The 19793-nt window shown below is 40.6% G+C and overlaps 1 protein-coding gene across 2 annotated transcripts in view; it reads right to left on the bottom strand.

The window, feature by feature from the left end:
• The window catches only part of LOC124383990 (dipeptidyl aminopeptidase-like protein 6), a 221379-nt gene that overhangs the window by 168091 nt on the left and 33495 nt on the right, over positions 1-19793 (bottom strand). Inside the window, exon 1 of one of the 2 annotated variants that reach the window (XM_046846427.1) lies at positions 9465-9866. The exons of the other annotated variant lie outside the window; for it this stretch is intronic. Within the exon in view, the coding sequence (XP_046702383.1) occupies positions 9465-9518 (54 nt within the window). The 5' untranslated portion in view covers positions 9519-9866. Of the gene's footprint in view, positions 1-9464; positions 9867-19793 lie in introns of those variants that run through there. 2 annotated transcript variants of the gene reach the window in all.

Genomic DNA, 19793 nt, shown 5'->3' with positions numbered 1-19793 from the left:
TTAACATTCGCAGCACAGGGATCAGGCCATGAAGTCTAATTAGTCGGCGACTAAGTGGCAGAGCTCGGTGCATGATAATCACGCGTTCTTAATGAGCGCTGCGAAGGGAAATGAGGAAGCTCATCATTAACGCTCCGCACGGTCCCGATTCCGTCTCCAGCGTCCGTCTCTCTCTCAGTCTCTCTGTCACTAATTGGTGATTTAAGCCTAGTTAAAATGATGCCGAGGTCTTGTCCATGGCAGAAAGCTCGTTATCCTCGGAGCACGTAGCAGAGGAGGAACTGCCTACCCAAGCTAGATGTCTTAGTGGAGAAATCAGACACCAATTAGCCGTCGGTTATTCGGAGTAAAAGCCGACATTAGACTGCTGTTCATATGTGCTTTAAGGTCAAAAGTTTGTGGACAGCCAACTATTACATTGGTATTTATTTATTTTTTTTTTAAATATCCCAATCCACATCTATTTTGTAGGTTCAGGTTCTGATGTAGGTGAGGTGAGGATCCCAGTAGGGTTGAAGCTCTATCGCAGGAGATCTTCCCCTCTATTATCCTCTTTATAAATGATATCGTAGCATTGAAAAACTACAACACATACACACCATTTTGCCGAAGGTATTCAGACATCAGCCATTTCCACCCATATGTGGTTCTTCTCACAAACCTGTAGGCACACAATTGTACAGGACGTCTTAGGATCCTGTAGCATTTTTTCCTTCACCCCGAACCTGTTCCAACTTGACGATGCAATGACTGCGACATCACAAAGCCAGATCCATGAAGATCTGCTTTCCATGGGTTCCATGGGTGGATCTCCTGCTATAGACCTTCAACCCTATTGGGATGAATTGGATCATTGACTGCACCTCAGGCTTTCTTTCTAAGACCTGGACAGTAATTGAGAACAAATCTCCAAGAAGGATCTACTGGAACATCCTCCCAGATGAGTGGAAGCTCATTAGAAGAGCAAAATGTGGAATGAATCGCTCAGAAAGAACACCAACCTTATAGAAAGGTGTCTACAAACCTTTGGCTGTATTGTGTATATTTCAGTGGATTGTATTTGCTGAGCTTTCCAGCATGTTTCAATCACAGCTGGAAAAAAACTGCTGAGATGCTTTAACGTCCTGGCGCTACCGAGACCATGCGCATCACCGACGGCACGGCCATCGTTTATTATGCAGCAGCGTCTCTAAACCGCTGTGGACATGCAGCGGCACGGCGCCATGTGGACGAGTCATCTGTTAGAAACTCATTATTCCACCTGAAGCCACGCGGCCCGGGTTTAACATCATCAATTACTTAGAAATGGAGAAAGAGAAAGAAAGTGCTGAGCCAACGTGGCCTTGGCGATTAGATTTTTCTGGAACACGCCCATGAGCTGTGTGTTGGACCCTGGTTGTGGAGGCGTACATGTGCTATATTTCCTCTGGACTTCACAAACCCACCAAACAGCAATCTATCAAAACACTCACACATATAAATATATAAAAACATGAACAACACCTCATCTCCTCCTTCTCAGAGCAAATTAGCTTTCAAATGTGTATTCAGGCAAATACAACAACAGAGTAGATAGATAGATAGATAGATAGATAGATAGATAGATAGATAGATAGATAGATAGATAGATAGATAGATAGATAGATCGATAGTGTATGTGTGTGTGTGTGTGTGTGTGTGTGTGTGTGTGTGTGTGTGTGTGTGTGTGTGTGTATTCCCATTCATCTTATTTGCACGCACACTCATAGAACTCATCTACTCAGATTCATCTACACACTCTCATCTATACATATTTACACACACACTCCTTCACACTCATTTACGCTTCGTCATTTACACACACTCATTCACATTTTTGCATTCACACACACATTCATCCACACCACACTCAAATTCACACTAACACATGAATGGCATGTTTTTAGGAGGCAAGAAAAAAACAGCAAAATGTAAAAAAAAAAAAAAAACAATATGGACATGGGAAAAATATACACAGAAACTCTACACACAGTATCTCAGGTCAGGATCCAAGGTCTAAAGCCAACCAATTAAATTCCCTTAAAAACTGACCAAATAAACTACTCAGACTTAGTGAATTAACTACTCAAGAACATTTGTATTAAACTAACCAACCAATCCAACCAACCAAACTAAACCCAAATGGAGCTGGAAAACATACACAGAAATTCTACACAGTAATCTCAGGTCAGGATTTAACTGGGGAACAATCACATGTGCCACCGTGCTGACAACCAGGCAGGAATCCCACTACCCAAACAACCATTCAGACAAATTTAATAATTAATCAACAAACTAACCAACCCAATAAAATAATCAAACTAACCACATATACTACTGAAACTAGCCAATCAAACTAATCAAATCAAGTAATAAACAATAAATTCTATTCTAAATCAATTTATCAAATGTACCAAATCAACTATGCAAACAAACTAAATTAATTAATCAAACTAACCAAATCAACTAAATGAACTACTCAAGCAATTAAACAACAAACAAATCAATGAAACTAACCCAAGTAACTTCTAATGCCAAGCAAACAAAATAACTAACTAAAGTATCTGTTTAAACAGATCATTTAAATGAACCTAACTAACCAATCAAACTAACCAATCAACAACCAATTCAAACTGTTCGAAATAACTTCTAAAGCCAACGATCAAACTAAACTAACTATTTAAACAAATCAGTTGAAACAACGAAAGTAAATATTGAAAGTAACTATTTAAATGATCCTAAATAACCAATCCAATTAACCAGTTTCCACATGCAACAGTACACATTTTGATGGATACTCTATTTCTAATGACCTCACACCACACACACACACACACACACACACACACACACACACACACACACGCACATAAAACCTGTTGTGAAAAACAGTGGCATGTTTAAAGGTCAATATAAATCACTGTCGTGTTTCTCCACTTGCTCTCTGCAGCCTTCCACCTAAGAGTTTGACGTCTCGACATCACGACCTGCTCACAGACTCAAAGTCCAGATTTTACCCTGTCCTGGCAGACACCCTTATCCAGAGCGACTTACATTTGTCTCATTCATACAACTGAGTAGCTATTGGGTTAGGGGCCTTGCTCAGGGGCCCAGGAGTCTCACCTGATGTCTCTTCTGGAGCACCATGTTGGAAACAGTAGGAATTAGTTGCTAGGCAACCTAACAGCCGAACTTCTGGAGAAGGCAGTAGCTTGGTGGTTATGGTATTAGACTCCAAATGGTTTTATGAGTTCAAATCCCAGCCACAACTCCTGGGCCCCTGAGCAAGGCCCTTATCCTCACAGCTGCCCAGTTGTATGAATGAGCTAGATTTAAGTTGCTTGCGTTATCCAAATCTGCCAAATGCCCTAAATGTAATCTCTCGGTTCATAAAGGTTTCCAGACTTCACTTCAAATCTTGAATAAGGAACATCTTCAACTGTTCACCATTTGCCTCCTGATTCAGTCTAACAGCAGACAGAACATCAGACACCAGGAAGCTCCAAGCAGCATATTCAACCCAACATTGACACCAGTCACTTATTCCCTCATTCATTTACTAACTGTGAATCAAAGTCCATGGCTGGATCTCCTGCAGGAGAATCAGACACCTACAGAAGACTTAAAAAAACTCAGTCTTCTCACAAATGGTGAAAGAACAACGAGAAGCTGAGCCCCAGCATCCTTGTCCAGGACACGCCCCCAGTTTGCTGATCACATTGTGTTCAATAATCTCTGATTTACTGCCTCAGACCTTCACGATACCAACCTGAGCAATACAGGCTCAGAGTGAAGCTGAACTGCTGACTATGAGCTGGGTGGTGTTTATGGAAGTCAGCTTCCTCAAGGTCATCAGAAGGGCAACATTTGGATTTAATACCCTGACCATGAGCCTTAAAATCCTGGAGTCTAAATGCATTACTTTAGACTTCTTCAAATATGACTCATTCCTTATATATATATATATATATATATATATATATATATATATATATATAAACTCAAATTAATTGAAAGAAGAAAAAGGAGAATTATGATTGATTGATGAGTAGTCTCAACTCATATACTGTATATATAAAATTATATATATATAATTTTATCTTGAATATTGTATTATATATAAGACTTCATATCACAAATATGTGACTTGATTTTTTTTTTTAATTTTGGGATTTTTGTTCCTGTTGATGGATACTTTAACTTATTAAACTTATTACATACTTTTATATATATTTTTTCTAAATAGTAATTTATTTATAAATCAATTTAAACAAACAAACAAACAAACAAACAATTCCAGTTTCCATGGAACATGAAATAAGGGCCGAAATAATACAAATGTATAATTAGTTTGAAATATGTCAATTAATTATTATTATTATTATTATTATTATTAAATTTCCTTTATTGGGGAGAGTCAGTCTTTTAATTATAATAATAATAATAATAATAATAATAATAATAATAATAATAATTATTATTATTATTATTATATTATTTCTATTATTATTATTATTAAGTAAATCTTGTACCCTTTTTCGATTAGAAATAGGGTTTGAATTTTTTTTCCCCTTTATTTCAAATGATCACTGATACAAGCAATTAATTCCCACACGAATGCCATGGATTATGGGCATGTCCTAAAGAAGATCCCTGCTAGATGTGTTTCCTACACAATGGCATCTTGAGAGGAAGTGCTCATGCTTGAGCCCTGTGGACTGCTTCAAGCTGCACTGTCCCTGTGATATAGTCTTATTGTACTGTGTGTGTGTGTGTGTGTGTGTGTGTGTGTGTGTGTGTGTCAAGTCAAGTCAAATAGGCTTTTATTGTCATTTCAACCATATACAGTGCAGTACACAGTGAAACGAAACAACGTCTCCCCAAGGCCAAGGTGCTCCATCACATAACATAAATTTACCAGAGAAACACAAGGAACACAGAAGTACCCTAACCCATTACTCTAAACTAACAACACAAAGTGCACATGTGCGACATTCAGTGCAAAAAAAAAATTTACACATAAATAAATAAATAAAAAAGGACAAGAGACAACATGAGACAAGGAAAAACAGATACACACAGTTGTGAAGGACTGTGTGCAAATCCTTCAAGAAATTGTGTGTTTTTTCATCTGTTGATTGTGTGTTTCATCAGTGCAGTTTCTTCATGTTGAGGAGTCTCATGGCTTGTGGAAAAAAAAACTGTTACACAGTTTGGATATGAGGCCCGAATGCTTCTGTACCTCTTTTCAGATGGCAGGAGAGTGAAGAGTGTGTGTCGGGGTGTGTTTGTGTGTGTGTGTGTGTGTGTGTGTGTGTGTGTGTGTGTGTGTATGTAATCAACCACAATGCTTTACGGATTCAGCGTGTGGTGTAAATGTCTATTATAGAGGAAGAGAGACCCCGATGATCTCCTCAGCCGTCCTCACTATCCTCTGTAAGTTCTTGTGATCCAAGACGGTGCAGTTCCCAAACCAGCTGCTCAGGATGCTTTCGATGGTCCCTCTGTAGAAGGTTGTGAAGATGTGTGGTGGAAGCTATGCCTTCCTCAGCTTTCTCAGAGATTAGAGACGTTGCTGGGCTTTCCTTGTTACGGAGCTGGTGTTGAGGGACTGGGTGAGGTTCTCCGCAAGGTGAACACCAAGGTATTAGCTCTCCAGGATCTCCACGGAGGAGCTGTTGATGTTCAGCGGGAAGCGGTCCGGTTGATAAGACCACCACATTTGTGTCATCAGCAAACTTGATGTGATTCGGAGCTGTCCATTGCTTTACAGTTGTGGGTCAGCAGGGTGAACAGCAGGGGACTAAGCACACAGCCTTGAGGGGCACCAGTGCTTTGTGTGATGGTGTTGAAGATGTTGTTTGCAACCCAGACTGCCTAAGGCCTTTCAGTCAAAAAGTCCAGCATCCAGTTACACAGGGAAATGTTCAGGCCCAACAGGATCCGCTTCCCCTTCAGGTGCTGAGTAATGATAGTTTTGAAATGAAGTCTATGAACAGTTTTCATATGTATACGTTTTCCAGGTGAGTGAGGGCCAGGTGGAGTGTAGTGAAGATGGCGTCATCAATGGAGAGGTTTAAGCGATATGCAAACTGCAGTGGATTCAGTGTAGATCAGCAGGGTCTTTATGTGCCTCATGTTGAGCCTCTTGACGCACCTAATGATGATAGGCATGAGCTCCATGGGACTGTAGTCATCGAGGCAGGACACCGATGGTTTCTTCGGCATTGGGACGATGGTCGTTGTCTTGAAGCACGTTGGGACAACAGCGTTGCTTAGAAAGATGTTGAGGATGTCAGTGAGAACATCTGAAATTGGTTTGCACATCTTCTGAGCACTCTGATATTTTGGGCATGTGCACGCTTTGCCTCTCTGATGGCCCTGGACAGTTTGGACATCGTTGTTCTTAGGGCCGCCTTGTCACCTGCCCTGAATGCAGAGTTTTGGGTCTTTAGGAGCACACGCACCTCTTCAGTCTTCCACTGTTTCTGATTGGGGCGTAAGATAATGTTCTTGGATTCGGAGCGGCCGCTGCGAGCTATTGCCATGCAGCCATGATGGATAATTAGGATTGGTATAAAGACACACACACATTAAGAGGTGTGTGTGTGTGTGTGTGTGTGTGTGTGTGTGTGTGTGTGTGTGTGTGTGTGCGTGCGTGCGCAGCTCACAAACATGCCCTGTACATGTACTCTAGTCTGCTTGTGCTCTGGATCTGTGACATGTTCTCTTATGGAACAACTTTTTAAACGTTGTTTTGTCGTTTCATTTCATTAGGTATTTTCAGCCCCTTGACTTCAAATACTGACACCAATGATGACTAACGAGAATCTGTACATTACCCTCCCCCCAACCCCCCACACACACACCCACTCTCCACACCCTCCACCCAAAACAACCCCACCCCTTTCTACCCTTTTAGGAAGGTAAATATTTAATGACGCCTTTCCGGCGCTGTAAACCAGTCAGATCAAAGGTCACACCTTCCCTCAGAAAGCAAGAACATGTGCGAGATCTGAAGACCTCTATGATCTGCTGGATCACTCGCTCCAGTCCACTGTTTGTTTTTTCCGAAAATTCAAGTTAATTTTAGCTGAATCATCTGGATTAGATTAGCCTGGGAACACTCATGCTAGGTAAAGAGCCAGGCAGTCGGGTAGCAGTTCATCAGCATGGGGCACAAGGAAACAATGCATTTTTGTGATAGGTCCTTCTAAAACAGGAATTCAGATGAACAATGTGTTTGATAACCGGGAGCACACATTGGGTGTGTTTTATGATGGTAGCGAGGACCTTGAATTATTACCACTGATATTTAATGCTCTGCTGCAGCTACATATCTAACATCTGCACCTACACATCTAACCTTCTGCCCTCATGGATCCAGAAATCCATTATTTTGGTTTTACTCATACACACCAGACACAATGTCAGAAAATATGTCCTTGTGGAGACATTCGGTCTTCACAAAGATATAAAATCAAGATACTAACGTGAATGAATAACACATATGTGGTGCTCAATTTAGTGATTTGCCCCACCCACTTTGTTCAAAGAGGTGTGGCTTAAGTGGTTTCTAGAGCATGTGATTGAATGCAAACTGGACGAGCGAATATTAAGTTGTATACGGTAACTCAAGCTGTTACACACACACACACACACACACACACACACACACACACACACACAGACACACACACACACACACACACACACACAGTATAGATTGATTATACAAACTATTTAACTAACTGACGACAAATTCCAGAACCTTCTAGCTTTAGGAAAAATCAATAACAGGTTGGTATTGGTTAAATACAGCCATTTGGTTAAACTCTACAGGTTTATAAACACACACACACACACACACACACACACACACACACACACACACACACACACACACACACACACAGTGAGGAGTTATCGCCATCCTTGGAACAAACAGACATATAAACAAATACATAAATCAATTAATCAATTAATCAATCAATCAATCAATCAATCAGTTTTGTGTAAGCAGTTTGTAAGTGTGTGTAATGTGTAAAAGGCAAACCTAAGAAAAATAAATAAATAAAAAAAAGAACCAAGCACCGTATTAAAATGAAATAAAAGCCAGTAAACAAAAGACATTAACCAGCAGTTGTGTGAGTGAGTGAGTTATTGATGGGTCATTGATCGAATGGTGATTGATTAGTGATTGGTTAATAATGATTTAGTGATGAGTTGGTGATTGATTAGTGATGGTTAGTGATGAATTAGTTAGTGATTGGTTAGTAATAAGTAAGTGATTGATTAGTAATAAGTGAGTGATTGATTAGTTATAGATTATGAATGATTTAGTGATGAGTTGGTGATTGATTAGTGATGGTTAGTGATGAATTAGTTAGTGGTTGGTTAGTAATAAGTGAGTGATTGATTGGTGATTGATTAGTAATAAGTTAATAATTAGTTAGTGATTGGTTAGTGATAAGTGAGTGATGTTATAAGTTAGCTGTGAGTTGGTGATTGATTCCTGATGGTTAGTGGCGAGTTGGTAATAGATAAGTGTAGAGTTTGTTAGTTATAATGAACTGGTGATACATTTGCGATGTGCTGATGATGGGTTAGTGATGTGATTAATTAGTGATAGTTAGTGAGAGTTAGTTATTGATATGTTAATGATGAGTCAGTGATGGGTTTGTCAGTTAGTAATGCATTGTTAATGATGTAATGGTATAGGGATGGGGTATTGATGGGTTAGTAATGAGTTAGTGATAAATAAGTTATGTGTATGGGTTGGCAAATGGTTAGTGATTTGATGGGTTATGGCTGGGTTAGCAATGAGTTACTGATAAGTTAGTAATGCTATGGGTCAGTGATTGATTACTAATGTGATGGGTTATGGATGGGTTAGTGATGAGTTATTTATGGGTTACTAATGTGATGGGTTATGGATGGGTTAGTGATGAGTTAGTAATGCGATAGGTTATGACTGGGCTAGTGATGATTTAGTGATGGGTTACTAATTTGATGGGTAAGTGATAAATTAGTTATGGGTTACTAATGTGAAGGTTTAGTGATGAGTTAGTGATGGGTTACTAATGTGATGGCTTAGTGGTAAGTTAGTTATGGGTTACTAATGTTATGGGTTAGTTATGGGTTACTAATGTGATGAGTTAGTGATGAGTTAGTGATGGGTTACTAATGTGATGGCTTAGTGGTAAGTTAGTTATGGGTTACTAATGTTATGGGTTAGTGATGGGTTACTAATGTGATGGGTTAGTGATGAGTTAGTGATGGTTTACTAATGTGATGGGTTAGTGATGAGTTAGTAATGTGATGGGTTAGTGATGAGTTAGTAATGCGATGGGTTATGGCTGGGTTAGTGATGGTTTACTAATGTGATAGGTTAGTGATGAGTTAGTAATGCGAAGATTTAGCAATGAGTCTATGATGTCACTCACCATAACGTTGCCCTGCATTTTAGCAGTCTCTATTAAACTCTTCTCTTTCATCATGTCTGGATCTGTCCCGCCGTTTCTCCTCCCTCTCTCCTCTTCCACACGCTTCCTCTCAGCTTCTCTTTCCTCCACGTCTCTCTCTCTCTTTCTCTCTCCCTCTCTTTCGCTCTCTGATGTTTAAATCACAACGCGTTTCCCAAATCCGTTATTTCGCACAAAGAACGAGTGACAGGAAGCTCCGCCGCCAGCAGACAAATACACAAATACACACACACACGCACACACACACACGCACATACACACGCACACACTCTCTCCATGTCTGTTATCCTGTCAAGTGATTCCCCTGCAAGCAACAGCAGCATGGAGCCGACGGAGCAGAAGGTGTGCAGTCCCGCTGCATGATCGTCCTGCCGATGACGGAGTGGAGGAGCTACCGCCCAGAACACACCGAGAAATAAATAAATAAATAAACAGCTGTCCTCCAAAAAAAAAAAAAAAAACAAGAGGCACAGCAATTTGTTGTACCATTACTGGACTTTCTCTGTAACTTTCATACCTGCTGGGATTCTGGATTCTGAACTGCAGGTTTGTTTCTTCGACACAACACTAAACTCATTGGTACGTGGATCATTATGGCGTTAGAAAAATGATGTTGTAGCAAAATAATCAATTACTCAATACTCCCAGTCATAGAGTCTTTTTCCCTGTACCAGCACCACACGTAGCATATTTTTTCTCTAATACATATATTTTAAATGTAAATCCGCTATCAAAAGCAATTCAAACAATCTTCAGAAATGAAGCCGGGAAACGTTTATCCTTTCCTGAAGTTCTCTTCTGATTCTTGCCCCTGGCACAAGCTAATGAGAGGAACGAGAAAGCACTTTAACACTGTTGGGAAGGCGACGAGAAGACCGCAGAGATCCGATAGAAACCGTAAACGATCCCTCCAGCGGAAGGCCAGAACGCACAGGTACAGGAGGAACTTGTTCTGTATGAGAGGTTCATGGTTCTCCGAAAATAAAGCGGATACTATTCCAAGCTCCGTTCTTCCCAATATCACCTGCAAATCTTTGAGTCAATTTGAAGGATTAATGGTGACACGCATTATACAGGAAATTACGGCCGATCTGCTTTACAGATCGAACGATATTAAACTCGCTGACAGGCTTTGTCCCTCATTACACCTCCAGCCATCATTGTGATTGGTGTAATGAGCTCTGTTTCACATTGCTCCTCAAAACTCTAAAATTACACTCAGAAGTGCTCTATCGTTTCAAAAGTTCTTAAAATAAAGTCATTTGTACTCATAAAAGGTCCTGGTGTGTTTGGCGTTTACATGTTAGTCACGTGTAAATAAAGAAACACATCACCCCCCAGTCATTCAAGGCATTTACGGCATTTGGCAGATGCCCTGATCCAAAGCGACTTACATTTATCTCGTACATTTGAGCATCTATGGACTTCAAGAGTTCCATAGACAAAAACTTATGATTTGTGCATTGCTGCACAGTTGTAAGTCAGTAGACACAGAATTGGGTGGCCGCAGTTGTGTGGTGGTGGTATTGGTGATGCTGCTCCCAGTCCAGACTGACTAAGTTCTCCCAGTCTTGAGGTCCAGGATCCAGCTTTTTATGATGATGGCTGTGGGTGTGATGTACCAGTAGTTGTTGAGGCCTGCCAGAGAAATGCTGCTCAGAGAGAGAGATATCACCGAGATCCAGCAGCTTACTGTTGTTTGATTCAGTCAGTTTCTGTAGATTCTATAGATGTAGATTTGCATGCAATGTCACTCTGATGAGCCAGAACATTTTGGGTCTCAGCAGTGCACACACCTCTGTGGGTATCCACAACGTCTAGTTGGAGTTTAAAGGAATAATCATGAAGAAAGTGATGTAATCAGTGTAGCTGCTGTGTATTACCATCACTTGCAGCCTTCGTGAACCTCAGCCAGTCAGTGTGATGTGCTCCAAACAGTCCTGTAGAGCACAGGTGGCTCCTACTAACCAAAACTTCACCTGCTTCAGAACCAATTTGGAGAATTTTTTCTTCATGCTTGATGAACATGGGTGCATTTCCTTCCCTTCTAAAAGCTAAAATAACCAGCAATGTGAAGAAGTAGCACACATACGGTATATGAACAAAAGTTTGTAATCACACAACCATAAGAAGTATGCTTTGTTCTGAACTTTGCTTTCCACATGCACTCCCAATTTGTTTTTCTAATAACCTCCACTCTTCTGGAAATATGTTTCACCAGTTTTTGTGGAGATTTGTGCTCATTCAGCCACCAGGTTAAGTACTGATCTAAGTGAGGTGATGAGGCCTTGAGTGCAGTCAGCATTCTAGTACATCCTAATAGGGTTGGAGCTTTAAAACAGGAGCTCTTCCACTCTAACCCATTGGAAGCAGATATTCATGAAGCTGGCTTTGGGTCTGATAGCACATCCAAACAAATTATATACCATTGTAACCCTCCAATTTTGAGGTAACAGTTTGAGGAAGAACTCTATATGGGAGGTGAAGTCAGAAGTCCCAATGCTTTTTTGACAAATTCTTGAAATTTTCTGGGATTAAAAACATTTCTTAGCATTTCCAAGGAGTCGGCTGGGGTTCCGATTCCTTGTCTGAGGAATTTGTATGGAAGCATCTCAGTATATCCCTTCACTACGTATTAGACACAAATCCAAAAGACTTGTCTGTAAATGCCAGCGTATGAACGAAACGAAACTCACTTTAATAACAGCTGAAAGAACTTGCCACATTACTCTTGCTCCACCTCTCTGATCATTCTGCCTCGTTTGTGGAGACCATGATAATCTCGTTGTACAAATCTGTTCCACTAATTTCCAACCAGATGTGGCCTGAATTCCAAAATCAGGCAGGGAAATGTTAAGGAAGCTGCTGGCTCTCTGACTAACCATCAGGAGGAAAAAAATATATAAATGCCTGCTCAAAGAACATGAATATTGTATTAATCAAATGTGCCCAATCGATACCTGGCAGCATTATTGAAGAGGGAATGAATCCCCGAGGTCTGGACCCCTAGTCTTTATTCAGCATCAGCAGGAAAAGAACAACGCGGCTGCGAGGCGTAACGTGGTTACTCATTTTATTTAACACCGTGCATGGGGAAGGCGTCAGAAAGGACGCACTGCGGAAGGCAGATTCCTCTGAGATACGAGACTCAGACTTTCATAACAAGCGTCACGCTTACCGCTAGCATCCGCATCTATAGTGTGTCGCTCTGACATTTCATCAACGACTTCATTATGAGCAAATGTCCTCCAGTCCTCAATAATCTTTTTTCCCCTTTCTTTTCTCTCTGACAATTAGCCTCACTGATGAAGCCCAAGACGTCTGAAGACACCGAACTGAATCGGAAAAATCCCCCGAGCTCTGCTCCCACAGATTCATCTGATTTAACACTATTACTGAGCGTTTTAGATCCAGAAACTCACAGATTTCTGAAATTCACCAGGGTCCTCCAGGTCTTAAACTTATGCAAACCATTCATTTATGAAGCAGATGCATTGTATAAATGAAACACACACACAAACACACACATCTGATTAAAAACACAGATCTATACAGCTGAAAGGTTGAGGGATATGTTCAACAGTAATATCCCGGCTGTTCCTAAGATTGAAACATCCTTCACCACAGAGTGTATATTACACTCCTGAGATCTTGTTAAAGCCTTATATAAATGTCCTCCTCTGTAATTTACTGCAGACTGGACCAGAACATTGGACTGTTTTCCAGCCATGAGGGCTTCCATTCCAAAGCTGGAAACATACAATTGTACCGAACGTCTTCGGATTCAGTTAGCATGTAATTTTGCCTTCAATTCATGGTGAAAGATCTCCTTATAGAGCTCCAACCCTATTGGGATGAATGTGAACGCTGACTGCACCCCCAGATGAAGAGGCCTGGGCTGCAGTCAGGGTTCCAAACCAAACATGGGTTACTGATCATAAGGTTGGGCAAAGTGCCACTGTGGAGTCCTTGGGCAAGACCCTATACCCCTTCCTTCTACAGGACCACCTTATCATTTGCATTTACATTTGGGGCATTTAGCAGACGCCCTTATACAGAGCGATGTAGAAAAGTGCTTTGAGTCTCTAGCAATGAATAAATCTACACTGGTACGCAAGATTACAAACGTAATATAAATATAACTCTTGAATTCTACAAAGCAAACTTGGTGCTAATTTAAGTGTTTCAGGAAGAGGTAGGTCTTCACCCGTCGCTTGAAGATAGTCAGGGACTCCGCTGCAAGACATCTAGGAAAAGTTCATTTCACCACCTCGGTGCCAAAACAAAGAAGAGCCTTGAAGTGTACTTACCTCTCATTCTGAGAGAAGGTGGTACCAGTCGAGCAGTGCTGGAGGATCTCAGACAGTGTGGTGCAGTGCGAAGTGTGATATGGTCTCTGAGGTAAGATGGCGCTGGTCCATTTTTTGCCCTGTAGGCAAACATCAGTGTTTTGAATCTGATACGTGCAGCTACAGGAAGCCAGTGAAGGAGCAGCAGTGGGGTGGTGTGGGAGAACTTGTGCAGATTGAACACAAGCCGTGCAGCTGCGTTTTGGATCATTTGCAGTGGATGAATAGCGTTCAGAGGAAGACCTGCCAGCAGAGAGCTGCAGTAGTCCAGTCTTGAAATGACAAAAGATTGAACAAGCACCTGGGCAGCCTGTGTGGATATCATGCTCTGACCCCAACTGCTGGGTATACTATAGAAATTAAACTTGGATATATTATAGAAGTAGTCAATGTGCAGCTTATATAGCAGTGCAGATTACTGTCCTCTAATAATGACAACATACAGCCCAGAGGCGATTTCTTTAAGACTGCAAGGGAAGCTCGGCTTCCCTTATAATGTCACAAAATTAATGGTCAAATATGTACTATTGTATTAACATTTTATTGACTAAAAATGCGTTAGAAAACGTTCATCTCAAAGACGAGTTCGTTCAGAATCAGTTACATATAGCAGGTCGGCTGACTCGATTTCCTTCTCATACATTCCCGCAGCGTCACAGTGCATTTCCCTATTGAAGCCCAGCGTCCATTGACTTCAATGGGGCTGCTTTGAACGGTTTTTTTCAGCGCTTCGAAACTAGACGGTCATTGGATAAACGCTGCGATTATGTCCCACCCACGGACGCTCAGCGTCTCTGGGGGTGAATGGGGAGTGGGCTGGCCCGGACTCCGAGCTTCTGCGTGATGATTGGAGGGTCTGTCGAAAGACTGCATCTCCTTTTGACTGACAGCGATTCTGTACTATAAGGAATCACTGAAGCTATTCGCGCTCAGTCCCATCGCGGATTTCTCAAGTTCAGTCGAAATAAAAACTGCTGCAAAAAGGAACGTAGGGCAGAATTTACTTTTAAATAAATAGACAATTTTATGATGTAGGCCGAAAATGAGCTTCCCCTCTCTGACAGACCAGTAGCCGCCACTGATACAGCCATTATTGTCAAAATAACTGGCAACAAAAATGAGTACACCCTCAGTGAACATGTCAAAACTGTGTCTAAAGTGTCAATATTATGTGTGAGCACCATCGTTATCCAGCACTGCCTTAATCCTCCTGGGTATAGAATTCACCAGAGCTGCACAGTTTGTTGCTGGGATCCTCATCCACTCCTCAATAATGATATCACGAAGCTGCTGGATGTTAGACACATGGCAGTTCTTCACCTTCCACTTGAGGAGGCCCCACAGGTGCTAAATAAAGATTAGAGATATATTTGGCCACTTAATCACCTTCAGCAAACCAGTTGTCACCTTGGCAGTGTGTTTGGGGTCGTTATTATGGTGGAAAACTGCTGTTGGGCCCAGTTTTTGAAGGGAGGGCATTGTGTTCTACTGTCCAAGTTTCCCTCTATGAACTGCAGCTTTCCAGTACCAGCAGCACTCATGCAGCCCCAGACCGTGATGCTACCACCACCATGTTTGACTGTAGGCAAGACGCAATTTTCTTGGTGTTCCTTAGTCACCACACATGCAGGACACTATCGGAGCCAAACAAGTTCTTGCTCTCTGACAGGTTCTCTTCAGCAAAATGTTTGCAGGTTTTCTTGTGAGACAGCTTCAGACGAGGCTCCATATTGGATGACGGCATGAAAACCGTATGTTTGAGAGCACCATACGGTCTGAGCACTGACACACAAACTTTTTGCTTTTGCAAACTCTAAAGCAATGCTGCAGCACTCATGCTTTTGTTTTTTGAAGCAGCTTCTGCACCTGACGCACAGTATGAGGACTCGACTTCTTTGATGGACCCTTGTGAGGTCTGTTCCAAGTGGAACCCGTCTTGGAAAATCTCTGTATGACCCTGACCACTGTACTGTACTGTAACTCAGTTTCAGGGTGTCACTGATCTTCTTACAGCCTCGGCATCTTTGTGGATAGCAACTATTTTAATTCTCAAATTCTCAGAGACTCTTTAACATGAGGTCCATGTTAAACATCCAATGGTCAGTATGAGAGGACTCAAAGCAACAAATTTTAACTGTTTAACTATTACTTGATGTACAGCTCTTATCACTTAGGGTGTACTCACTATACAGTATCGGCTGTAAGTTGAATTATTTTCAAAAGGACAAAAATCTGTACTGCCTACTGTACTGTATGTCCTGAGAGATCTCTGCCAGGTCCGGTCCAGCAGCTTTCTGTAAATCGGTACTGCCTACTTTTCTCATCTCTCTGTCCATCCCAATCCTTTTTCTACAACCTCTTTCTCCATATGCTCTCTTGCACTTCCTCATTCCCCCACAATATCTCTTTGTCTCTCTTTCTATTTCCAGATGTCACACCAAGTACCTTTCTAGCTGTCTCCCTCATCACTTCTGCAGTAGTTGCCCAATCATCCTACAGACCACCATCCGATGCTGTCTAGCTACACTGTCCCCTGCCAACACTTTACAGTCTCCAATCTCGTTCAGGTTGCATCTCCTACATAGAACATAGTCCACCTGTGTCCTTCCTCTGCTCTTATACGTCACCCTATGATCCTCCTTCTTCTTAAAATAAGTGTTCACCACTGCCATTTCCATCCTTTTAGCAAAATCTACCACCATCTGCCCTTCCACATTCCTCTCCTTAAAACCATACCTACCCATCACCTCCTCATCACCTCTGTTCCCTTCACCTACATGGCCATTTAAATCTGCCCCAATCACCAATCTTTCATTCCTACATACACCTTCTACCACTTCATCTAATTCACTCCAGAATTTTTTCTTCTCCTCCATCTCACAACCCACTTGTGGAGCAAAGGCACTGATGACATTTATCATTATCCCTTCAACTTCCTGCTTTACGTTCAAAAAAACAGAAACTCTCTGCACCATCTAATGTCTAAACTCTGATATGAACAATTCAGTTATTAAATGTCCACTGTTTTGAATACTATCCTGAAAAAAGGAATATAGAGCTAACCTGAAAGTGTTTTAATAATACTTCTTTGTCTCAATGCCAGTAAAGGTCCAGCAGATTCAGATTAGCAATGACCTCTATCAGGACTATTCAGTGATTTTCATCCATCTAGGGTCTTTTCTTCATGTTAACACTAATAGTCTTACTCCATTCTTTTTCTTTTGCAAGCTAATAAAATAAAACCAAATTTCCATGGGAAGCGAGGCCCGGGCCGGCCAGGTAACCCTGAGTTCCATTCCCTTCAGCAATAGAGCTAATAATTGTGTTAGTTAATGAATAGCACTGAGGATGAATAGCATGCAGAAGTGCATTAATCAGAGGCTTTCCACATGCTCACCACTCCTTATTAATACCTCATTATCACACAAAGAGGCAAGTGATGATGAAATCGGGACGAAAGGGAAAACAACGCAACGGTTATATAAGCGACACGTGCGTCGTCTGTAGTAATAACGTTCACTTCTGAAGTTCTGAATCAGAACCATCTTCATCACATGATGCAGGAGAGAGACGGAGCTCAGAATCGGTGCCTTCTGCTCCTGAGTGACGCTCGCATTCAGAAGATGCAGCACAGATACACACTCACAGGATTGAGGTGGAGACACTGCAGCGATCTGAAAGTTCATTCAGCTCTCGGTCTAACGCATACGATAACGCACACACTAACGCACACACACTAATGCACACACACTAATAGACACACTAATACCTTCACCAATAAACACACTAATACACACACACACACACACTTATACCCACACAATAACACACACACTTATACCAGCACACTAATACACACACTAATACCTACACTAATAAACACACTAATACACACACTTGTTCCCGAACTAATACACAAATACCTACACTAATAAACACACTAATACACACATTTGTACCTGCACTAATACACACAAATACCTACACTAATAAACACACTAATACACACATGTACCAGCACACTAATACACACACTAATACCTACACTAATAAACACACTAATACACACTTATACCACACTAATAAACACACTTATACACACATATAACAGCACACTAATACACACACTTATACCCACACTAATACACACAAATACCTACACTAATAAACACACTAATACACACATGTACCAGCACACTAATACACACACTAATACACACACTAATACCTACACTAATAAACACACTAATACACACACTTATACCCACACTAATAAACACACTTATACATACATATACCAGCACACTAATACACACACTTATACCCACACTAATACACACAAATAATTAAACTAATAAACACACTAATTCACACACACTTATACCCACACTAATACACACAAATACACACACTAATACACACACACTTATACCAGCACACTAATTAACACACACTAATACACACAAATACCTACACTAATACACACACACTTATACCACACTAATACACTAATACACACACTAATAAACACACTAATACACACAAATACACACACTAATACACAAATACCTACACTTATACCCACACTAATACACACACTAATACACACATTAATACACACACACATTTACACCAGCACACTAATACACACAATACCTACACTAATACACACACACACACACACACTTATTCCCATACACTGTGTGCACACTAATACACACACTAATACACACACTAAAACACACACTAAAACACACACTTATACCAACAGACTAAAACACAGACTTATACCCACATACTAATACCCACAAATATACACACACTTATACCAACACACCAATACACACACTAAAACACACACTTATACCAACACACAAAACACACACTTATACCAACACACTAATATACACAGACTTATACCCACATACTAATACCCACAAATACACACACTTATACCAACACACTAATACACATTAATACACACACACATTTACACCAGCACACTAATACACACAAATACCTACACTTATACCCACACACACACACACACTTATTCCCATACACTGTGTGCACACTAATACACACACTAATACACACACTAAAACACACACTAAAACACACACTTATACCAACAGACTAAAACACAGACTTATACCCACATACTAATACCCACAAATATACACACACTTATACCAACACACCAATACACACTAAAACACACACTTATACCAACACAAAACACACACTTATACACACTAATACACACACACACTAATACACACACACTTATACCCACACACTAATACACACAAATACACACACACTTATACCAACACACTAATACACACATTAATACACACACTAAAACACACACTTATACCAACACACTAAAACACACACTTATACCAACACACTAATACACACACTAATACACACACTAAAACACACACTTATACCAACACACTAAAACACACACTTATACCAACACACTAATATAAACACTAATACACACACTAATACACACACTAAAACACACACTTATACCAACACACTAAAACACACACTTATACCAACACACTAATATAAACACTAATACGCACACTAATACACACACTAAAACACACACTTATACCAACACAAAACACACACTTATACACACACTTATACCAACACACTAATATACACAGACTTATACCCACATACTAATACCCACAAATACACACACACTTATACCAACACACTAATATAAACACTAATACGCACACTAATACACACACTAATATACACACTAATACACACTTATACCCACACACTAATACACACAAATACACACACACTTATACCAACACACTAATACACACATTAATACACACACTAAAACACACACTTATACCAACACACTAAAACACACACTTATACCAACACACTAATACACACACTA

Source organism: Silurus meridionalis, chromosome 4, assembly GCF_014805685.1.
Source record: "Silurus meridionalis isolate SWU-2019-XX chromosome 4, ASM1480568v1, whole genome shotgun sequence".
In the NCBI taxonomy this organism is placed as follows: domain Eukaryota; kingdom Metazoa; phylum Chordata; class Actinopteri; order Siluriformes; family Siluridae; genus Silurus; species Silurus meridionalis.
This window is presented reverse-complemented; position numbering and strand designations above follow the sequence as displayed.